The sequence below is a fragment of the Callospermophilus lateralis genome, chromosome 3 (assembly GCF_048772815.1).
Source record: "Callospermophilus lateralis isolate mCalLat2 chromosome 3, mCalLat2.hap1, whole genome shotgun sequence".
Taxonomy (NCBI): Eukaryota; Metazoa; Chordata; class Mammalia; order Rodentia; family Sciuridae; genus Callospermophilus; species Callospermophilus lateralis.
In genome coordinates, this window is record NC_135307.1 from 82,683,315 (window position 1) to 82,707,006 (window position 23,692).

Consider the following 23,692-nt stretch of genomic DNA (forward strand, 5'->3'; position numbering starts at 1 on the left):
ACTCAATAAATATGTACTGAATAAATAAATAGTATGCCACTTTCATTTTTAAGTAATCACCAAACTGGAGCTTTCAGAAAAGACAAATCAAAAACTTTATTTATTAAAATAACAACAAAATTTACACAGAACAGCATTACAAGAAAGTAAAAATGCCTGAAAGCAGAAAAGGAAAATAGTTGGTTGCTTATTTGTTATTTTTCTCTCCATATTAGCCAGATGTCTATAGATTTAGGGTATAAAAACAATCTTTCATTTCCCACTTTGAATCCTGACTCCCTAACTTATGGTTTGGATATGTGGTGCTCCCCAAAAGCTCATGTATGACACAATGCAAGAATGTCCAGAGGTGAAATGACTAGGTTATAAGAGGTATAATTTAATCGGCTTAATCCACTGATACAGATTAATTGGATGATAACTCTAGGCACATAGGGTGTGGCTGAAGGAAGTAGATCACTAAAGGCATGTCTTTGGTTTATATATTTTATCTCTGATGAGTGGAGCTCTGCTTCCTGGTGGTCATGTCCTGGGATGAGTTTTTCTACCAAGCCTTTTCGCCATCTGTTCTGCTTCACCTTTGGTCCGGAACAATGGGGTCACTGTCTATGGACTAAAACCTCTGAAATTGTGAACCAAATAAACTTTTCTCCCTTTAATCATTCTTGTTAGGTCTTTTAGCTACAGTGATCAAAAAGCTGACTAAAACACCAACACAATGACATGTCACAGCTACTACTGAGGTTTATTTACTAGGGTTAGAAATTAATCAAGTAGGTCTAAATTTGGGTGACTCTAATGTTTATTAATAGCTTCAGTGATCACCTATAGCAGCACCATCCCAGAAGTATTTAGGGTGCAAGGCACATCCAAGTCCCAAGTTGTATCATTTAGGTTTAAATACCTTGTTTTAACCTTTCCAAATAAGCTTTCTTCTCTTTAGACTGATGGTAAATGTTGGGAGAAGGTAAATTTCCTTAATCAATTTCTTTTTGAGTTAAAGTGTATGCTCATTGTAAGAAAACATAAATTACAGAAATATAAAGCATTAAGCTTCTCTATGTTTTTCTCCTTCTTTGTCCCTTCCCCCATACCCAAATCCAATATCAATATAGCAGTTTTATATGTAGCTCTTACACTTCTCGTTCATACACAAACTTTTTTATAAGCTCCAAGTTTATACCATAAAAACAGGCAGATATAGGAGAAAGACAAAACCATAACTTAAACATTATTCTTCATTTTTGAATCAACAATATAGTATGGCCATAACTTTAGCTCAGATTAGCTAACCTAGTGATATCTGTTGCTGTATCACAGTACTAGGAATAATGAATACTGGTAGTAATTTGTACTTATCAAAACTAGAATTATTCTGTAATTTGTCCATACTTAGTTAATTCCATGTAGAACTGAGTAATTACTCAAAGTCGAAGGTTTGATGAAGAGAAAAACAAAAGCATGAAGATGGTTTAATGTTACAGTGTTTTTTCAAGTATTTGATGATATATCTGAAATACTGTAATTCTGAAAATAATGCAAAATAAAATGAAAAGGTCAAAAAAAAAAGGACACAAAATAGTGATGTCTTTCAAATTCTAGGTTTGTGGGCTTTTATAATTATACAAAGCATAATTTCCTATGTAATTATTTCAACAAAAAAAGTTCTAAGTGATTATAGGATAAAATTTGTAACCAAGTGATTATTTCCAAAAAAGCAAAATTAAGTACTAAGTCATAGTAGAACATTAGCAAAGCTAAATTTCTGTGAACCTCACTTAAAAAAAATTAAATAGATGTAGATGGACATCATGCCTTTATTTGTTTAGTTTTTTTTTTTTTTTTAATGCGGTGCCAAGGATCGAACCTGGTGCCTCACATGCTAGGCTAGCACTCTGCCACTGAGCTACAGTCCCAGCCCCGAACCTTGTTTCTTTATAAATACCTTGGCTTTGCCAACAATTAATTTGAAATACTATTGTCCATAAATCTATCTGAAAATCCAAAACAACTATATAAGGAAAAGTATCTGAATAGTTACAAATAAAAGTCTTGATTTTTCTCTTTTTGAAGGTTATACATTTTAATATGATCTTTTGGTTGATTTATGTAAAGCTTTGTATTTTTCATTTTCTCAAGACCATCATTGCAGTGATATATGATACATCTTAATATCGAGTTTTCCATAAGCAATAAAATCAGGGTCCCAAAGAAATTTTAATATATTTCCCCATTTTTAACTCAGAGCTTTGCATTATTCAACTATTTTGCTTGGGATCCATGTTTAGTTGATATTTTAATACACACATAAATAATTCAAGATTTTAACTTAAAGGTAAAATTTAAGTAAATTATTTAAAAGTTTAATAGTAGTCATTACATACAAAGTGAAAATCTGAATGATAACTTAAAATATACACAAAACAATCTCTCTAAATGTTGTATTTTATATTCTAGTTTGCTTAGAGCAGTTTTCTATAATAAAAAATAAAGTTATTCATAAAATGATATTGAACATAAAATGGAAAACGTATCTTTAAGAGTCTGTATGAAGGAAAAAACGAAGTATAAATAATTAGTTCAATTGCAAACTTCTTATTGTTTTTTCTCAATTTTAGGGATTGAACTCAGTACATCATGCATATGCGGGGCAAGCATTTTACCAACTGAGTCACATACCTAGCCTCTCATATTGAACTTTTACCTAACACTTAAAAGCTAATAGCTGAACCAGAGGGTGAGATAATGAAAAAGATCAGTCCTCAAGAAATTTTCAACCTAGTAAAATTACTTAAGTCCTTGATAACATAAAGCTAAATAAAGTTATTTGTAACAAAAAATGGGAAGAAACAAAGTGTTAGGGTAGTTTATCTTGTTGAATAAATGCATGGCACAGTATTTGTGTTCAAGGTTGTGTCATGGATAAGATGTAATCAGTTAAAGGGAAGAAGAAAAGAAAGCAGATAAGACAAAATAAGCAAAGGTAAGGAGAAGAAAAGCAGAAGGCAGTTTCTAAATGTTTCAGTATTATTAGAACAAAGGATACATATAGGAGAGGCCTAAGACAAAGAGTGAAAAAGTTGCTATAGACATATGCCAAATGGCCTTTGATTCATGGCCAATCATCTTATAACTTTAGAAAGGAATGTAACACTATTGTGGAATTTTGTGCAAGGAAATGAACACTAGAAAGGAAAATCAATATGGTGGTAGAATTGACTATGAAACATATGGAAGCAAAGAATGAACTCAAACTAGAAGAGTTTGGGCAAGGTACAACTTTAATTGAAGAGATGGCCATGGGGATGTAATGAGGTAAGAGATATATTAGAACTACAATATAAAGGATGTGATAATCAATTGAATGTTCATGGTGAAAGAGATATAGTTTACAGAACGATGACAAAATTCTGTGCCTGAACCACTAGGGGTGAATCAGTTGTGATAAATAACAAAATAAGAAAAATACATGTGGAATGGGAAATAAGTTCAAATTTTATATATAATGACAAATAGTCCTAAGGCCATATTTAACTTGTCCAATTATAATAATGGATATAAAAGATATCTAAACAGAACTCTGATGAATTCAATAAAATTTTAATATATAACTATATAAGATTAACAAAATCAAAGTTCTGAGAACTAAGCATGTGAGGAGACTCAATATTACCAAAATGTCAGTTCCTTCCAACCTTATCTATAGATTCAACACAATTCCCATAAAAATTCCAACAAGGTATTTTGTGGATAAGAAACAAAAGACAGAACTGGGGTTGTGGCTCAGTGGTAGAGCACTCACCTAGCACAGGTAAGGCTCTGGGTTCGATCCTCAGCACCAAATAAATTAATAAATAAATGTTAAATTAAAAAAAAAGGACATAGTATAGTTGATATAATATTGAAGAAGAACTAAGTAAGTCTGAAGACTGATACTATCTGACCAGACTCACTATGTTTTAATAATCCCAAAAGTGTGGTATTGGCAGAGGAATAGATGGGTCAATGGAACAAAGTACAGAGTCCAGAAATAGTTCACACAAATAACTAAAATAACAAGGCAATACAAAGAAGAAAAATGGTGCTAGAACAAATGGATATCTACTTTTAAAAAATAAATCTATACACTGATCTTATATCCTTTATAAAATCAATTCAAAATGTATTAAAGACACAAATGTAAAACACAAAGCTATCAAACTCTCAAAAGACAACATAGAATAAAATCTAGATAGACTTGGGTTTGGGTGAAATTTTTTGGATATAACATTAAAGGTACAATAAAAAAAGGAAAGAGTTGATAAGTTTGGCTTTATTAAAATTAAAAAACTTCTGGTCTGTGAAAAACATTAATTACTATGAGAAGCAGATGTCAAACTACAGAATGGGAGAAAATATGTGCAAATGATATGTCCGAAAAAAACCTGCTATCTAAAATATACAAAGAACTCTTAATACTCAATATTAATATTAATAATCCAATTAAAATGGGCAAAAGAGGGGCTGGGTTTATGGCTCAGTGGTAGAGTGCTTACCTAGGATGGGTGAGGCGCTGGGACCATGGTCAGCACCACATAAAAACAAATAAACACCACCAAAAAATAAATAAAATAAAGGTTAAATTCTAAAAAAGAAAAAAAAATGGGTAAAAGATCTAAAGAAAAATTTTACCGGAGAAGATATACAGATGGCAGATAAGCATATGAAAAGATACTCAATGTCTTAAATCATTAGAGAACTTCAAACTTAAACAACAATGAGATAACGCTACAAACCTAATATAATAGCCAAAACAACATCTAATGCTGGTAAGAATGGAAGAAAAAAACCTCATTTATTACTGGTGGGAATGCAAAATAGTACAGCTATAATGGAAGACAGTTTGTCAGTTTCTTACAAAGCTAAACATCCTTTCATTATACTTTTATAAATACAATAATCATACTCATTGGTATTTACACAAATGAATTAAAAACTTATGTTTACACAAAAACATGCACATAGATGTTTATAGTAGTTATATTCATAATTGCCAAAAGGTGGAAGCAACTAAGTTGTCCTTCAGGAGGTGAAAGGATATAATAAACTTTGTTATGTTCAGACAATGGAATATTATTAGATACTTATAAGAAATAAGCTAACAAGACTTTAAAAAAATAAGGGAACCTAAATGCAAATTAACAAGAGAAAGAAGCTAATCGGGAAAGGATACATACTGTATGATTTTATATGACATCCTGGAAAAAACAAAGGTATGGAGATAATAAAATGAGTGATTGCCAGAGATTAAAGAAGACCAATGAAGAAATGAATAGGTGGAACATAGATCTTAAGGTGGCAAAACTATTCTGTATGATATTGTAATAGTGGATACATGTCATTTGACATTATCAAAACATAGACTGTAAAAATTAACAGTGAACCTTAATGTAAACTATGGGCTTTTTATGATAATATTTAATCAAAATAGGTTCAGCAGTTGTAAAAAATGTATGACTCTGGCACAGAAAGTTAATGGTGGAGTAGGCCATGCTTCTGTGGAAGCAGGGAGTATATGTGGGAACTCTGTACATCTCAATTTTGCTGTGAATTCTGAAAGATGCCCCCCACGTTCTATTTTTTTTTTTAAAGAGGATGTAAATAAACATAAAATAACCAATAAAAGTAATGGTATTATTCCTATTTGTCCAGTAACATTGATACTTTTGAAACATAAGTACATTCAAAACAAAAATTAGAGATCATTTTGGTGATATGCAGTAAAATAAACTCAACTGGCTAAATAAAGCGATTGTCTTTTCATATGCCTCTGTATCATGACATAGATTGCAAGGATGAGAAGAATAAAGAGGAAAATAGTGAAATGAAAGAAATAATTACATACACAGGAGTTACAGGTAAAATTAAAGGGGAACAAAAGAGACATATGTCACATAGAAGTCACGGAAAGGTTGTGTTAACCAAAGAAAAAGTCAATATAGAGAAGTTGGTAATGTTAATGAATAAGCTGTTGATATTTTTTCAATTAATCAATGATTCTATTAATTTCTTCTTAAAAAAAGCATTTAAAAAATAAAAAAATAAAGTAATGGGAAAAACTGGCCATAGTAACTGACAAAATGCTATGTTAACTTTTCTGTACAAAAATGACTGCTTAGTCAATGATGTTTTTGAAAATGCTTTTTCAAAAATTATGTATATACGTAGATGTTTTATAGTTGTCAGGCTCTGGAGATACCTGGAAAAGAGAGAGAGAGAGATAAGAAGAATAAGAAGAAAATGAAGGTAAATGCATCATTTTTATTCAATGTCAGTAGATATCTCACCTTAAAGATCTAACATTGTAATGTGCAACAGGGAAATGGACTGTAAAGACAAATACAATACCAAATAGCAAAGTGAACAGTGAGCTGTTTAGGTAGAGCTGAACATATATAATGGTAGTAGTATCTAAACAAGAATTTAATGGTTTTGAATTTGTGTGTATGTACATGCAGCAAAAGCAGAAGGACCTAAAAGTAAGGGGTTCCTTTTAGTAAGTCTGAGAAATGTTCAATCAGTTTTTTGATAAAAGGCAATTCCAGCCCAATTGACTGACCTATTTTTCAATCCTGTTCATCATCATCTTTCTGTAGACCTGGTATCAGTAACTATTTTCTATTATGGAAACTCTCATTCAAAGAGTTTTCCTAATTTTTGCTGAATCCTTGTTAATTCTCTTGATCCTTCAGATTCCCTATCCCAAACATGTAAGTAGGAGTGTGTCTCAAGATTTGGGGAAAAAACACAGACACACAGAATACTTTCTCTAATCTTTTTTTTTTTTTTCTGTCATTAGTCTCATTTCCTTACACAATTTCAGCTAGTATTTCTATGAAGACAGAAATATATAAAGCAATATTTCAAGGATCAGACCTTACAATCAAAGGATCTAATCCAGATTTTTACTGATTCCACTCAACATATTTTTTTAAAATATGTTTTATTTATTTATTTTTTATGTGGTGCTGAGGATCAAACCCAGTACCTCACATGTGTAAGGCAATAGCTCTACTACTGAGCTATAACCTCAGCCCCCACTCAACATCATTAAATTGACATTTTGTTGTATTTAAAAAAGAGCTCTACTGCACTTTTGCCTCATTTTCCATCTTTCCCTTGTACTTCTCTTCCCCTGAATATTTTCAGAAAAGCTGTATATCTCCTCTCTTCTTATTTGTATGAAGAAATCCAATTCATCATCAAATCTTCCCTGTAAAACTTATGCACAATAACCTAATTCTTTTTTTTTAAAGAGAGAGAGAGAGAGAGGGGGAGAGAGAGAATTTTTTTTAATATTTATTATTTAGTCTCAGCGTACACAACATCCCTGTTTGTACGTGGTGCTGAGGATCGAACCCTGGGCGCACGCATGCCAGGCAAGTGCGCTACCGCTTGAGCCACATCCCCAGCCCATAACCTAATTCTTATCTTGCTACATGATTTAATACTTGGTTTTATATTGTCCTTTATCTTCTCATTGTTTAATGTATTACTCCCATTTCACTGACCTGCAAACTTTTCTGAACAGTAATGTCTTTGTATCATAGCGATCTTAAGATTATAAGCAGTTTTAATATTCTTAGTTATTGACTGAGGAGCTGAAAAAAATCACTAATGACAAAATCAACTTTCTTTCTCCTCTCATCTAATGTCACAGAGCTATATATACAGAGTCAATGTGTGTATCTCACTTTTCAAATAAAGTCACTGTAAATCTTAGATTTACTTGCCTTGTCTTCTAAGTGCAATTCTAAAAAGCGTAGATAAGCCACAGGTGCAAATGCATCGGCTGAATGTACAACCACTTCTGAAGAATCCCTGAAATATAATTATAATGTATTTATTTACTATACAAATTATGGCCAGTTACTCCTGCTACTGACAGAAGAGACAAAAAATCCTCACTGTGTACTAATTTCCATTGATGTACAACATGCAGTGATTAACATGTATTTTTAATGATTCAATAATTGGGTAAAAGGATCAAGAATAGTAAACTTTTGAAAAAATAATGAAGTTTTTCATCTTTATAAGAGCAGATAGTTCAACTTACAGGTTCACTCAAAGCTCTTGGAACAATTTTAAGACTTAAACTCCTGTTCAATTTCATTTTCACAAATTTGCTTGGTAGGGACTAAACATTAGTGCTTTATCTTCATTATTCTTTTTATTGTCAAAAGGTAATTCATTCAGTGTTTCACACAAAATCTCAATTATCTTTCACAAAAGCATTACCCAGGATGGTTTAAGCTTCAGCTGAACTCTTCACACTGCAACATCATTGCTATTAAAATTGATCGCCTGACACAGTAATTACCACATTCAGGTAAAATGGTATGAACTGCTTGTTGGAACCATATAGATACATGTAAATTAACCCAACTTTATCAAAGATACCCTGTAAAACACATATGAATAACAAATTATGTGTGAAGTTCTAATAGCTAATTATTTTTTATTATTGTTTATTGGGAGTGATAATACTTTGCATTTTAACTGAAAATTTAAATAGAAATTTCTCATATCTCTTTAATGCCTTAGGAAGTAGTTCCATTGTTTGATTTAATATTGTTAGCATTTTGATCACTGTAGTATAGCAGAATAAATCCTTACTTTGATCTTTTGTCACAAAAGTATGTTTGATGATTTAAAAAAAAGTGAGTTACATTCATGAACCTTTATATCAAATATGCATTTTGTTAATGATTAGGAAAAGCAAATTAAAAAGGACTTCTTTTATATATAACTATAATGCACCAATTAAGATATTAATAGTAACAACAATAGAATGATCACTAAAGTAGAGCAAACAGATCAGGGGAAGGGAGTTGGGTGGGAAAGGGAAAGTACTGGGGAATGTGAGTAATCAGTTTTTACGTAATATGTACATATACAAATACGGCATAATAAATTCTATTACTATGTATACTTATAATCCACCAATTAGAAGACAGAACTTGTTGGACATTAAAAGAAAAGCAAAGTATAACACAACAGAAATAGAATCATTCATGAATCAGGATCCTGATGAAAAGATATGACTTACCTTCATAGGTTACATCAACTAAATGATGCTTCCAGGTATCATGAGGAGGAACAGAAAGATAAAGTACAGAGGAAGCCCTCTTGCTTGTTACCACCTGCCTCTCTGGATTAATCCCCACTTGGTTTGTTATTCCTAATTTGTTATTTCTTTATTTCTCAGAGTTGTCTACTCTAATTGTATCTTGGCTGAGCAATCAGATTCAACCACCAATTCCTGTTCCTGTTACAATGTCACTTAACAGATTAAACTTTAATCTGTTTTTGAACCTGGTCTTGGAAACTGATCCTGAGCTTTAATTATGCCTAATTTAGGCAGCTTGGCTTTGATATCCCTGATAATGGAGTGCACCAAAACTATAATTAATCTGAAGCAATACTATCTACTGAAAGAATCTATCTCAGTAGGAAGGTGCAGGCCCTCCCTTCTCATGTCAGTTATCACCAATAAAAAAACAAAGGATGACAGCAAATAGCTTACTTAATTGATGCAATTATTGCATTTGGAATCAAGGTAATTATAAAGAGAGAATATATAACATTCTCAGCATTAAATGAAAGAAAATGTGATTTTGGTGGATTCTATTAAATCAATAATCTCTAATTGACTAACATCATTTCATTCATTTATATAAAGCAAGACTCAACTGGGAGAGAATAGATCTGATATGAACAGTTTTTAGTTTTAGACAGAATATATCACTATTGCTCTTCTTTTTCTATGAACTGAAGCCACTATTTTTTTCAAGGATGCCTGGTCTCTGTTTTCATCGTACATTGCTCTGAGTTCTAAAAGCAGGATCTGTCAGTACATCTTTAACCCAGAAAATTAAGATCAATTGTGCCACAGCAAATATGCTTTCTAATTGGCTGCTGTCTTCCCCATTCCTTCTTAACACAAGTAATCAGTGCGTTACTACTTTTTCTATAAGTGAGGCATTTGAGACATTTCCATTCCAAGTACTTATCCACACCCCCCCACACTTTTTTTTTTTTTCTATATTGAGCTCATGCCTACTTACAACTTTAAAATGGCAGCTAAGTCTGGGTTGAACGTCTTTCCTGAGGCCAGTCTCCTGATATGTGAGAGAACCTCAAAAGAAACAATCACCTAAAAAGAACTTCTTACTTCAAAAGAAAATTCCTTGTATTTTTTTTTTTTTTTTTGAGAGAGAGAGAGAGAGAGAGAGAGAGAGAGAGAGAGAGAGAGAACGAACCTGGGCCACACCCATGCCAGGCAAGCACGCTACCGCTTGAGCCACATCCCCAGCCCCCTTGTATTCTTTTGAGACTCAGAAATGGTCTTTGTTCTTTCCTCTCCTCTAATAAAACACCTGTGATAGGTTGGGGCCAAGACACTGTATATCATTCCAATTCAAACATATGGTCTCTGTATTCACTAAAGTATACACAGATAGTCCTGTAGACTCACACCTACCCTCACAGACATCTAGATGTGATTTCTGTGAAGCCAGTCCTTATACCCACAGTCAGTACTAGTTTTCTTCTTCATGTTCTTTAGTATTGTATTTATAGCCCTGTTATAACACATCTACTGTAATTGTGTGAGAGGTATTAGTTTTGTTCATCTTTGCCTGTTCATGTGCCATCCCAATCTACCCCGGCTCAGTAGAGCACAATGGCTGGGATTAATTAGACATTAATAACTGTATAGTTAAACTTTGTCAAACACCTTTACATTTTCATATTAACTACTGAAATGATCAGAAATCCACACTAATTTTAATTACCTTCACATGAATACATACTTTTTCATACATACATAACATTGTCTCTTTCATGAGTAATACTTTAAATATGTGAAACAAAGCATGTAAACAAAATAATAATGGCAATTTAACAATATTTAATATGCATACCACATTTGATGTACATGTAAACATTCATGCACACATAGATATCAATAATGCCATATAGTATTCCTAGCATAACAAAAATAAAGGTTAATGGATCTAAAAATTTAAATATAAGAAAAAGAGTTAATACATTTAAATACATTCCCAGGTTTCAAAATCAATATGAGAAGGCAACAAAGTTAAAAGTCTTTGCTTCCTCCTCATGGGGAAATGCCTCAGTATGGTGCTCTGTACTGAATATATCTTGAGTAGGTAGCAAATATGAGCAGTTTGAGAAAGTGGAAAACGAATGGATAGTTTAAAAAAAAACTTTTTTCTTTTAATATTTGTTTAGTTATCAATAGATTTTTATTTTATTTATTTATATGTGGTGCTGAGAATTGAACCCAGGGCCTCACACATGCTAGGTAAGCGCTCTACCACTGAGCCACAACCCCAGACCGAATGGATAGTTTTTTAACCATGTGATTTAGTCCTTCCTTCCTTCATTCATTCTTGTTTTCCTTTACCCCATATGTAACAACTTTGTAGCAGTAGTATAGCAATACTGACTATCCAAAGGAAAATACTGACAGTAAAAATATCAATACTGACATTAAAAAGGATTATTCATCAACAGAGAAAATAAAGTGATTACTTTCTTTAATATACTTTAGGATTTAAGTTATGATATATATGTATAAAATAGTAATTTTTTAAGATTTGAGAACCTATAATTTCCCAGAAATTGTACTCTTCTTTTAAAAGCTAGGCTGTAATTCTTTTCATCAGAGCTTCTAAGAAAAAAAAACCAACTTAATTTTCTGATCTAAAATTTGTATTTTAGAGGTTAGTGACTTTATACATTAATTAATATGAAAAGTGAATTATAAAAGGTTCACGTTGAATTTTTTAAAATTATGAAGGTTTATGAAACTGTCTAGAAGATTTAAAAAATGTTAAAGTTCTGGAATCATTTCAATCTCTAAATTATTTCACTATACAACAAGGATTCAATCTGTGTTTAAAATATTCCTAATTATAATCAAATAATTTGGCATGTGAAAGTTTATTTAATATAAAATATATAAAGTAAAATATTCCTATAATAATCAAACAATTTTGCATATGGAAGATGTGGTCTTTTTCTTTTTTAAAATAAAAAAATTTATTTGAATCAGACATTTGAAATATGAATCCTTATAAATAATTAGTTGTATGCTAACTAGGGCAGACCAGAATTTATTACATAAAACAAAAATTATTAAATTTTCCCCAAATGAATTCTGAACTACAAGATCCATCATTATTAATGGTTGAATGTTATTAGAAAGTTATCTTTTAATTGTATCATATGGAAAACTGTGTCTAAGTAAAATATCTTTCATTTATATATAATTTTAGAAGGGATAATGCATGTTAACTTACATTTGATGCATATTAAGCAGGCATGATAAGGATAATTATATCTTAAAGGGGAGGAAAGATTTTGCACATAGTAAGAAACATCCTTTTTCCATTGAACCAGGATAATCCTCAATATACAACCTCTAAATATTAGAGAGAATAATACATAAAAATATGTGAAACAAAGCATGTAAACAGAAATAGTAATAAAATACAATTTAACAACACTTATACTTATCAGTGCCTACTGTATGTTCTAAGAGTTCACATATAGAACAAGCACTGGAGGTGGTTGGCAGCACAAACCTTCAGAAAGGGAAAACTCTATCAAAGTGGGCAGAAATAGGAAGGTGATTTAAAAGAAAGGAATCAAGTAAGAAAGAAATGAAGCTGAAGAGAGAGATAACCTATAAAGAAAAAAGAGGAAATAATATGCTTAAACATCAGAATTTGGTGATAAACTGACAAATGAATAAGAACAAAAAGGTAAGACTTCCTTTGTGTCTCAAGGTGCATCTGTATGGTGGCACCTCTCACATATTGTTGATTTGTCTGTCCACCTCTCTTTTTACAGAAAGAACTCTTGCAGAGCAGGGAAACAGTTTGCAGTTTCACTTAAAAAATTTCCCTCAATAAATGATTATTTGGCTGCAATGAATAGTTCTATTTGGCATTAGACAGTTCTAATATACTTTCTCTGATACCTTTTCTTGAATAGCATGACAAGTTCCCCTCAAGAGTTTGTCTCCATCAGGTTTAAGGGATGCAGATATCCACAAAATGGAGAGGTTGAAAAACATCCATTTTCTAGGTTTAAGTATTATGATAAGGTGCTGGGGTTGTGGCTCAGTGGGAGAGTGCTTGCACATGTGAGGTACTGGGTTCGATCCTCAGCACCACATAAAAATAAGTAAATAAAATAAAGGTTAAAAAAAAGAATGCTTTAAAAAAAAGTACTATGATAAACAGATATTCTGGTTGTGAAGTAAAGCAATACATGTTTTATAATTATAGGACTTCAGTTTTTCAGGTAAATGGGCAAAGTCTTATTCTTTGGATTTCTTCCTCTTAGTGTTCTCCCCTTGGAGAATTTTGCTAGTCTCATATTAGTAACTAAATATATATCAAGTTTTCCATTATACTATAAATTCACTCTAGCATGTGGATGCTTTTCTTAAATAATCAAACAGTGCTATTTCATGGAAGTAATATCTCATGTATATTTCATTTGTGAATCATTGTGTGATCACCACAGTCAGTAGGATGATCTGGACATAATAGACACCTGATAAATATTTGCTAAATAAGTCATTATTATGTTGATTATTAATAGGAAAGAAAACAGGAAAAACATGAAAGTATACATGAATTTTGTACATGAATTTTTGTGATAAAAACATTTTGCTATATTCTTTTAAATAAATGTTTTTTTTAGAAAATCTACCTCAAGCTGTCTTAATTTTCTTAACTTACTTCCTCTCTTATTAATATGTACAAAGAATTCAAATCTTATTGTTGAAAATACCAAAAACTGTCCATTCAGTCAAGCATAATTCAGATAGTCTTTTCTAAGAAGCATAAGAACTCAGGAAAAGGAGATAAAATGCTTTTTTAGCATATGACAAGAGTGACATAAATTAGAACATGGATAATAATGTAATAAACTGAAGAAAGCTCCTATTTTTCTGTATACTAATTTTAACAATTTATGGTAAATAAATCATAATACTTACCATAAATTGAACCTATTTAAAAACAAAGTTTACATGTAAAAATAACTACAAGTAACTGAAGAGAAATATTTAGTATGCTATTCTAACTTTTTAAAGCCAAAAATAAAAGGAAAAAGAGGATGGAGTTAATGGAACCCACAGGCTACTGATGTGGCAGTTTATCAAATGTTGCTGTAATGAAAGATAAATAATACAGGCAATTCACACTTCATGAAAGGATAAAAGTGTCAGTGTGTAGGTTCCAGTTTTACTGCAGGCCATAATCAGCAAGTAAACGAAAGTGCAATGTCTAAAAAGTTTATAGCCTTCTATGAAGGCCTCGTCTTGTCAGGTATTGATTTAAGTATTCAGACGACTTCACTGGTATTAAACAAATTGAGTGTTTGTGAACTTAGAGGACGTGTTCTATTTCTCCCAACAAAAGTTGCCTCAAGCTTAATGTTAAGTTGCTTCTTCTATCACTTAAATTTAAGGAAAGGGCAAAAAACTTCTAAAATGATATCTTACACAATTATTTTCTTCTTAAATAGAGGGCAATCCAAAGTGAATGTTTCATATTCTCCACCTTCTCCACATACGTGGACTCCATATTTCTTAGAAAGCTGAAAATAGGAAGGGGGGGCGGGGAAGTAATAGAAAACTTAAAATTAGACAGCAAAAATGCTCACTTAACTTGTATTATTTTGTACTAAAAAAAATCATGCAGGAAATTTTGATTGTAAAACAGACTGTAAGCTACAAGAAAATAATAAACTTTCTGCTTAAAACACATTTAAAATCACTTCAAACATTTTATCAAAAAGCATAGGATTTTTAATAGTCTCGAAACCTTTATAAAATAGTAAGGGACCAATATTTTTCTCTGTAGTGTCAAAACTTAAAGATACTATAAATTTTAGGAGTGATACTAACTTTAGATTCAAAATGAGGCCAAGCTACTAAGTAGTAAATAATCTATACAGCCACACTATGTTTTCTTTGTCCGTTGAACTTTAAGTATGAGGGGAAAATCTGCTGTTTTTGGAGAACTTCTCAGGAACAGAGAAAAAAACCTAAGACCTTTCCTTAGGCCTGTGAACAAAAAAGAAGTTAAATACATAGTCAGGCGCAGTGGTGCACCTTTGTAATCCCAGGGGCATTGGAGGTTGAGACAGGAGGATGGTAAGTTCAAAGCCAGCCTCAGCAATGGTGAGGTGCTAAGCAACTCTTCAAGACTCTGTCTCTAAATAAAATACAAAATAGGGCTGGGGATATGGCTTAGTGGTTAAAAAAAAGAATGCTTTTAAAAAATGTACGATGATAAACAGATATTCTGGTTGTGAAGTAAAGCAATACATGTTTTATAATTATAGGACTTCAATAGGAGTTCAATCCCTGATACCAAAAGAAGAAAAAAAAAGTCACATGCATCATGGTTATTATACTTGAGGCTATATAATAGTGTATTTGGAAAGTTCCAAGGCTATGAAAAACCAGTGAAGATCTAAAGTGTAGGAAATCTTAAAAAGTTCTAAGTCCAAAAGAGATTGAGATAGCTTGTAAAGTTGTCTCCAACTTGAAATTAAAAGATAAGCAAAGAAGCAAAAAAAAATACAATTTATAATTTTCATTTAAACATAATCCATGTTACTGAAATGAACATGATACCCAGAATTTTTAAAAAAATCTCCTATTTGGTTGGTTCATGGTTGGTATCAATGCTGGGGAACATTCTCACCAGCTGTCATTGTCTTGAATCTTTCAGCTCCTGTGGGAAGTCTTTATTATTATGATTCCCTCTCCTTTATTCTCAGTTTTCCCTGCTTATAGCGTCTCCTTGCCTAATGTTCTTATAGCCAAAAGAAGAGTGATTTGTTTTGATTTATTACTGCTAATGCTGGAACTGTTGCCTAAGTCTTCAGCTTTACACCCATAGTTAAATATTTATTTATTCATAGTTACATATTTATTTATCTGGTTATTTTTGAAGCTGTGATACTATTCTGAACTTACTAAAGTTCAACTATTGACTATATAGGCATAGTCTTTAGGAATTTAAAGCATGGGTCTAAGAGAATTCTACTTTTCTCATTAAGGATGAGTAGTTAGTTATATGAGGTATTAGAAAGGAAGGGAAAAAAAAAAAGGAAAACTGAAGAGGAGAAAACTGAATGTTTTCTATAAGAGCTCCCAAGAGCAAAGTAGATACATTTTTATCATGCTGGGTCATAAAGCAGTGACTTAGCAAGGCCAAATTGTGAGTTGGTTCTATGATTCCAAATAAGAGGAACAGATTGCTTTATCATAGTAAATTGAATTAAATCTATATCTGCTTTGCTATAAAAATGAATAATAATGGATAAGAATTATAGGGGTGTTTCTCTGTTTTGTTAGCTAGTACCTATCCCCTTCTGTTCATGGCCAATCTCTCATGCAAACTTTCCACTGAGTGAACCTTCTAATCTCACATTTATGACTTATTGCTAGCCTCTTTATATGAGTCTACTTTATCATTATTAGTTTTCTTCTATTAGTAAATGCTTCATCGATTCTTTACATTATTTTTGTTATCCACCATCAAAGAATAACTGGATTTTTAAATTAAAGTTCGGGTAGCTATTGTGTCCTTAGTAGAAATTATGTAAGCTGTTATGTTAAACCAGCATTTACTCTATAAAAGGCTGATATATTCAAGATGGTATTCACTAAAATCTGGATTTACCCAGTGATATTTTCAATTTATATAAAATATTTCTATTCAATTAATTCTTCAATAAATACTTATTGAACAATGATTATTGGCTAGGCCTTGCTAGATGTTAAAGATCCGAGAATAAGCAAGACAACGTCACTTGAAGTTCACCAAATATATTTCAATACTACAAAATATGACATAACATGATGTTGCCTCGATAAATGAATATGTACAATTTCTTTTGCCTTTCTATCAATGATTCACCAGTAATGGACACACAGATTCCAAGTCAAGAAATCCAGATAAAGGGCATAGAGTTTTTAAGATTGAGAAACCAGGTAAGTGTTGTTAAGACATCCTTATGATGTCTTTTGTAGCTCCTCTAACTCTACTAGCTTCAAGCCCTAATATACATAAGTACTGAGAGAAAAACTCACCTTTATTGGCTTACTTTTAGCCAGCTTGAGAGTGGTCATGAAAGAACCTCCCCAAGAAGCAAAGCCTATGCTAGCTATATTTTAAAGATTTGACTATTAAAAATCAAACCCTTGTATCACAAAAGTATGATTTATGCATGTGATGGAAAGTATCATTTTAGGTAAGTGAAGGACCCAGATACACATATTTCAGACACATTTAGGGTGCAACCTTCAATTTACTTTTCTAAAACTTGCAGGTCGATGTTACTAATATTTCATAGAAAACAACAACTTTATTTCTAAAACATCTCAGGTCTGTCTCTGGCTTCACCTTAAAATTGAAAATTAATGTATGCTAGCACTCAAGCACTCCAAATGCAATTTTTGCAGTTCTCTTTGATAAGTTTTCCTATTAGCATAACTGCAATAAAAATACTAAAAATCTAGACTGTTTGGAACTTTAGCTTCTTCCTGAATTTTGAGATTCCATAATTTACATATATATAATAGCAATCTATAACGAAAAATAAATATTTTCATGTTGTCTATTCTTTTAAGAACTAATATTTTTAATGATTAAAATATATTTATGTTTTTTACTGTATATGTACTGTATATGAAAAGTGGAAGTTGAAAGCTATTCTCATCATTACAAAAATGTTGGATGGGTTATAAAATTGTGCTTTTATAACCCAGAGTGCTGAGAATGCAGTCATGTGGATGAACTAAGTTACAGATTGGATAAGCCTTTCCTGAGAAAGTGAAATTCCATGTCTACTTTCTTAATTGGAGAACCAAGGGAAGAGATTCAAACCTCCATAGATTAAAGGATTATATCAATGCATATAGAAAGCAGCCAAACTTTTATGATCAGTGGACTCCTGTGATAAATTTTTAGAGTCCTGAGAAGATCCATGGAATCTGTTTAGTCTGCTAGTTATTTACCACAAATCTTAATTGAGTGCATATAGTGACTACATGCAGTATGCTGGGGCTTGGACAAAAAGGAGATGAGGAACACCTGCTCATCAAATCTTTTCTATTAAATTTTCACTTCACCAAAGACTGTAGGCAGGATAGGAAGACTGAGAAATTTCCTCTAGGGCTTGGAGGGGCTGAGAGTAGAAGCAGAACTGTCTGTAAAGTGGGCTGGGGGTTGGGTTCCCTAGACTCATTAAAGTTGAATCCCAAGCCCAGATGAAAAGAGAGTCCTAACCAAAGTAACTTCAAGAAGTGCATATTCAAATGAAATGCAATTAACAGTCCCAGTTCAACTGGAGATGAGACTGAAGAGAATAAACATCCCAGACTAGCTGCCAGATGGAGAAAGGAATATGCCTTTTTCTAGGTTAAGAATTATTTACCTCAATCTCTACCATTCTTTTTTATTCAATATATGACGGGAAATATAAAAGAGATGTTAAAACATACAAAATGTGACCTATAATCAAAAGAAAAAAGAAAAACCCCAAACAAAAGGAAATAGAAACAGACCTACAAAATAACCAAATGTTGAACTCAGTAGACAAGGACAAAACAATTATGTTGTAGTGCTTAATGGTAGAGGTAGACAAAATTCATTAAAGATGGTGATTGCAACAGAGATGAAAAATTGGAGGTAGATTCATCTAGTTCATATAATGGCTGAAATACGTCTTGGGCAGGGGATCTGGGATAAGTTGCTTAACTTCTCTCAATTTCAGTTTTCCTAGGTAATAGCTTTTGGGGACGTTGTGAAGTTAAATAAGATATTATATACAAATCTCATAACAATATCCGGCACGCAGAAAGCACTCAATATATGTTATCTTCTGCCCATTAGATTATTTTGCCCTTCTCTTGGGTCTTTGGCTCTTTTATTTATTACCAATACTATTATCTATTACTTTTAGGCAAATGATTCTTAAAACTCCAAGCAAACAATCTCTCTCCAATATGTTAAATCCCCCAAAATGTTTATCAAATGTTTTATTTGAAAGCATTAAATAAATAAAACAAAGTTCTTGGTATTTCCTCAAAACTTTATTTCTCTGTTCAAGTTCCCTGTTTGTAATAGTTAAAACAAGCTTAAAATATTAGAGAACTTTGTCCTTTCTTTCTGTATGTAGCCTACATGTAAAAAATGATTAATTCATTTATTGAATCAAAAAATATTTTCTCAGTACTTAGTAAGTACCAAATCTATTTGTACATTAAAGATATGGCAGTGAACAAGACAAAGTGCAAAATTTCTTTCATCCTAACACCCTGATGACCACCCTGCATTTCAACCATTACAAAGATCTCATCTTCCCACTTTGTTTTCACCTCTCCCAAACTCTTTACAAACTATCAACACAATAACTTTCCTTAACACTATATTATTGCAGTACTCATCTGCTTACTTTTGGTGGCTGACGACTGCCTATTCAGTAAAAATCAAGATCCTTAAAACAGGTAATCAAATACTTTAGCCAATTCAAAAAAAACTTTAGTTGGCTTCAACAAACCCCAAAGACTAAATCTTATTAAATATAAAGTGATAAAAATAAATTCCAAGATGTACTCCCATAATGGCTGCAACAATTTGCAGTCCCACCAGCAATGTATGAGTGTACCTTCTTCTCCACATTCTTGCCAACACTTAGTGTTGTTTGTCCTCATAATAGCTGCCATTCTGACTGGAGTGAGATGATATCTTAGAGTACTTTTGATTTGCATTTCTCTGATTGCTAGAGATGATGAGCATTTTTCATGTATGGTTGATTTATTGTATATCCTCTTCTGAGAAGTTCAGGTCCTTGGCCCATTTGTTGACTGGGTTATTTGGTTCTTAGCTTTTTGAGTTCTTTATATACCCTAGAGATTAGTGTTCTATCCGATGTGTGAGGAGTAAAAATTTCCTCCCAGGATGTAGGCTTTCTGTTCACCTCACAGATTGTTTCTTTTGCTGAGAAGAAACTTTTTAGCTTGATTCCATCCAATTTATTGATTCTTGGTTTTAATTCTTACTATAGGAGTCTTATTAAGGAAGTTGGGGCCTAATCCCACATGATGAAGATTAGGGTCTACTTTTTCTTCTATGAGACACAGAGTCTGTTGTTTAATTCCTAGGTCCTTGATTCATTTTGGGTTAAGTTTTGTGCATGGTGAGAGATATGGGTTTAATTTCACTTTGTTACATATTGATTTCCAGTTTTCCCAGCACCATTTGTTGAAGATACTATGTTTTCTCCAGTGCATGTTTTTGACACCTTTGTCTAATATAAGATAATTGTAATTTTGTGGATTATTCTCTGTGTCCTCTATTCTGTACCATTGGTCTACCAATATGTTTTGGTGCCAATACCATACTGGTTTTGTTACTATTGCTCTGTAGTATCATTTAAGCAATGCCACCTGCTTTAACTCTTCCTGCTAAGGATTGCTTTAGCTATTCTGAGTCTCTTATTTTTCCAGATGAATTTCATGATTGCCTTTTCTATTTCTATGAGGGTTGCCATTGGGATTTTGATAGGAATTGCATTAAATCTGTGTAGTGCTTTTGGTAGTATGGTCATTTTGATAATATTAATTCTGCCTATCCAAGAGTAAGATAGATCTTTCCATCTTCTAAGGTCTTCTTTGATTTCTTTCTTTAGGGTTCTGTAATTTTCATTATATAGATCTTTCATCTCTTTCATTGATTTGCAAGTATTTTATTTTATTTTATTTTTGAGGCTACTGAGAATGGGGATTCTTAAGAGAAAAATAATCCTAAGAAAGACCAATCATAGATAAATGATAATCATAGATAAATCAAAGATAAAGTAATCATTCTTCACTTCTAAGGTGATAATTTTAAGAACTTGAAGAAGTTTAAGATGCAATGGCTAATATTATTACATCATTAATTTAGGTTATTACATATGTAAGACTATAGATGTTGTTCTTTAACCTAGAAATTACATTCATAGGATTTTATATTAAGAAAATGATAATCAGAAATGTACATGAAGATTTATGAGAAAATGTCATAATTATAATAATTTAGAACCAATATTTCCAAAAAGTGATAACTTGTAATCTCTTATGCAAATATCTAGCATATTATATAATGCAATATGTAACTATGACATGATACATTGAATATGAATATGTAAAATATGAACATGATGGGATCTACCCAGCCTCTAGTTAATGTATTTTCAAAATACACTTAGTTATATGAGAAAATGAACATGTATATCTGGGGAAAGAGATGACAAAAATGCATGTATGGTTATACTACTGGTGTGACTGAGCACAATGTACAGCCAGAGGAATGAGAAGTTATGCTCTATTTGCATACAATGTGTCAAAATGCATTCTGTCATGTATAACTAATAAGAACAAATTAAAAAAATTATATGTATAGTTGACTCCATAATGTAAGTAAAATCTGTATTAAGTATGCAACTACATGAATTTGCATATGAAACAAACTCTCAGAAATATACTAACATGGAAATATACTAACATGGTAGCACTGTGCACCATGGGGCAGTTAGAACTGTATTTTTAATTTATTTTCCTACACTTTATTATATTTCCAATTATCAGCACATGGTAGGTATTTTTATTTTTCTATTTTTTAAAAATTCCTATTTATCTTCATTCCTTATTCCCCCTTTTTTTCATTATACAGGCAGATTTTTAAAATATGTAATATATGTATTTTATATTTTTATAAATATACTAGTACTTTGTGATGCCTGAATTCTTAAATTATTTATATGCTGATAGTTTTCACTCAGCACTATTGCTTCTATAAGTCCTTCAAGTATATATTCCTACCAGCAGACTTATATTTTATGATATACATCTACAGAATTTTAATATCTTCTGTTTCAGGAACTGATATCCATATTGCCTCCAATAACCCTACCACCATGAAAAATTAAACCTCATAAGACTATTTTTACTAATGTCCCTTTATAAACTAATAGAATTGCTTTTTTAAAGGGGATAGTTACATTTAATCTAGGTATTTCAAAATTGTCCCCAGAATGGGATGGTTCCTGTCTATACACTAGAGGGGTTCTATAAACCAACTCCTGCCAACAATTGTCATTGGCTTTGTAATTTAAAAAATTTTAGTTGCAGATAAACACAATTTCTTTCTTTCTTTATTTTTATGTGGTGCTGAGCATTGAACCTAGTGCCTCACACGTGCAAGGCAAGCACTCTACCACTGAGCTCTATAGCCCCAGCCCTGGCTTTGTAATTTTTGATAAACAGGTAAAAACTAACACCTCCTTTTTGCTTTAATTTGCATTTCCCTAACTACTAAACCAGTGAGCATCCTTCATATTCATATTAGCTTTTGAGACATTCTCTTCTGTATAGTGGTTCTCCATAGCTCTTGCCTATTTTTCTGTTAGGATTGTTATTTTATATGATAATATGTGAGAGTTAACAATCCCTTGACAGTTTTGAACCTTATTCTCATTACTACCCAGTATTTGATATATTTTGAAAAGCAGAAAAATTTCTATTTTTTTCTTTAGTAATCATAAACCTCATGACTGTAAATATTGTTAACATTTACTGAATAGTTAGAATGTGTCAGATACTGAACTAGGCACCTTATGTATCATTTCACTGTAATTACCATCATTTTACACATGAGAAACCACTTAAATTAATGTTTCAGGTAAGTAAAAGGCTTATGGGCATCCAGGCTTAATGATGCTTTGCTGATCACCATCCCACACTGCCTTTTACTCCATGTGATCTGAATGAACTATAAAAAGGGCTTTTGAACTGGGCACAGTGGACATGTCTGAAATCCCAATGGCGCAGAAAGATCACAAGTTCAAAGCCAGCCTCAGCAACCTAGTGAGGCCCAAAGCAACTTAGCAAGACACTGTCTCAAAATTAAAAAGATAAAAGGGGTTGGTGTTATGGATCTGTGGTAAAGCATCCATGGGTTCAATTCCTGGTACAAAAGAAAAAAGAAGCCCAAAGTAATCTTCTGTCTACCACTGCTACCACCAACCTGTCTGTAATCTCACAAATATTAATTTTCACAAGGGAAACCATTACAACATATAAATATTCCTTTAATTAAAAATATTAACTCTTGGATATAGTAATACATTAAAATATTGACACAGTAGTAAAACTGACTTATTACAGTTAACTAGTAATGTCCACCTAAATTACACAAGAAGTACATAAGAGGCATCTCAGGGGCATGGAGGCTGGTGAACAAAATAGGTTAGGTTCTCCTATATCTAACTCTTCCTCTAACCTATAAAAGTTCAAGGATTACCTGTTTTTTTTTTTTGTCTCTTGTATGAGTATTCCTTATTATTCATAACTTGTGTCAACAAGTTGAAAAATGAATATATGGTTAATCTTTTATCTGATTTAATGAGATTAATCACATTCATAAAGATAAGAAGACATAGGCATTCCTTGCCATCTGATTTGTCTTAGATAATGATGGTAAATATAGAGTTGGAAGTAATAACTTAAACAAATCATACTCTCTAAATGCAGAAAGAAGAAAAAAGT

At 32.0% G+C, this 23,692-nt stretch overlaps 1 protein-coding gene across 3 annotated transcripts in view; it reads right to left on the bottom strand.

Moving 5' to 3' along the window:
- Positions 1-4,809: 4,809 nt before the first annotated feature.
- The window catches only part of Dph6 (diphthamine biosynthesis 6), a 168,596-nt gene continuing 149,713 nt past the window's right edge, over positions 4,810-23,692 (bottom strand). For 2 of the 3 annotated variants that reach the window (XM_076850525.2, XM_076850524.2), the window contains exons 7-9: positions 14,588-14,682; positions 7,773-7,860; positions 4,810-6,238 (exon numbers count right to left, since the gene is read on the bottom strand). In XM_076850525.2, coding sequence (XP_076706640.2) covers positions 6,185-6,238; positions 7,773-7,860; positions 14,588-14,682 — 237 coding nt within the window. In that variant the 3' untranslated portion in view covers positions 4,810-6,184. The remainder of the gene's footprint in view (positions 6,239-7,772; positions 7,861-14,587; positions 14,683-23,692) is intronic. The other variant, XM_076850527.2, reaches the window with a different exon arrangement.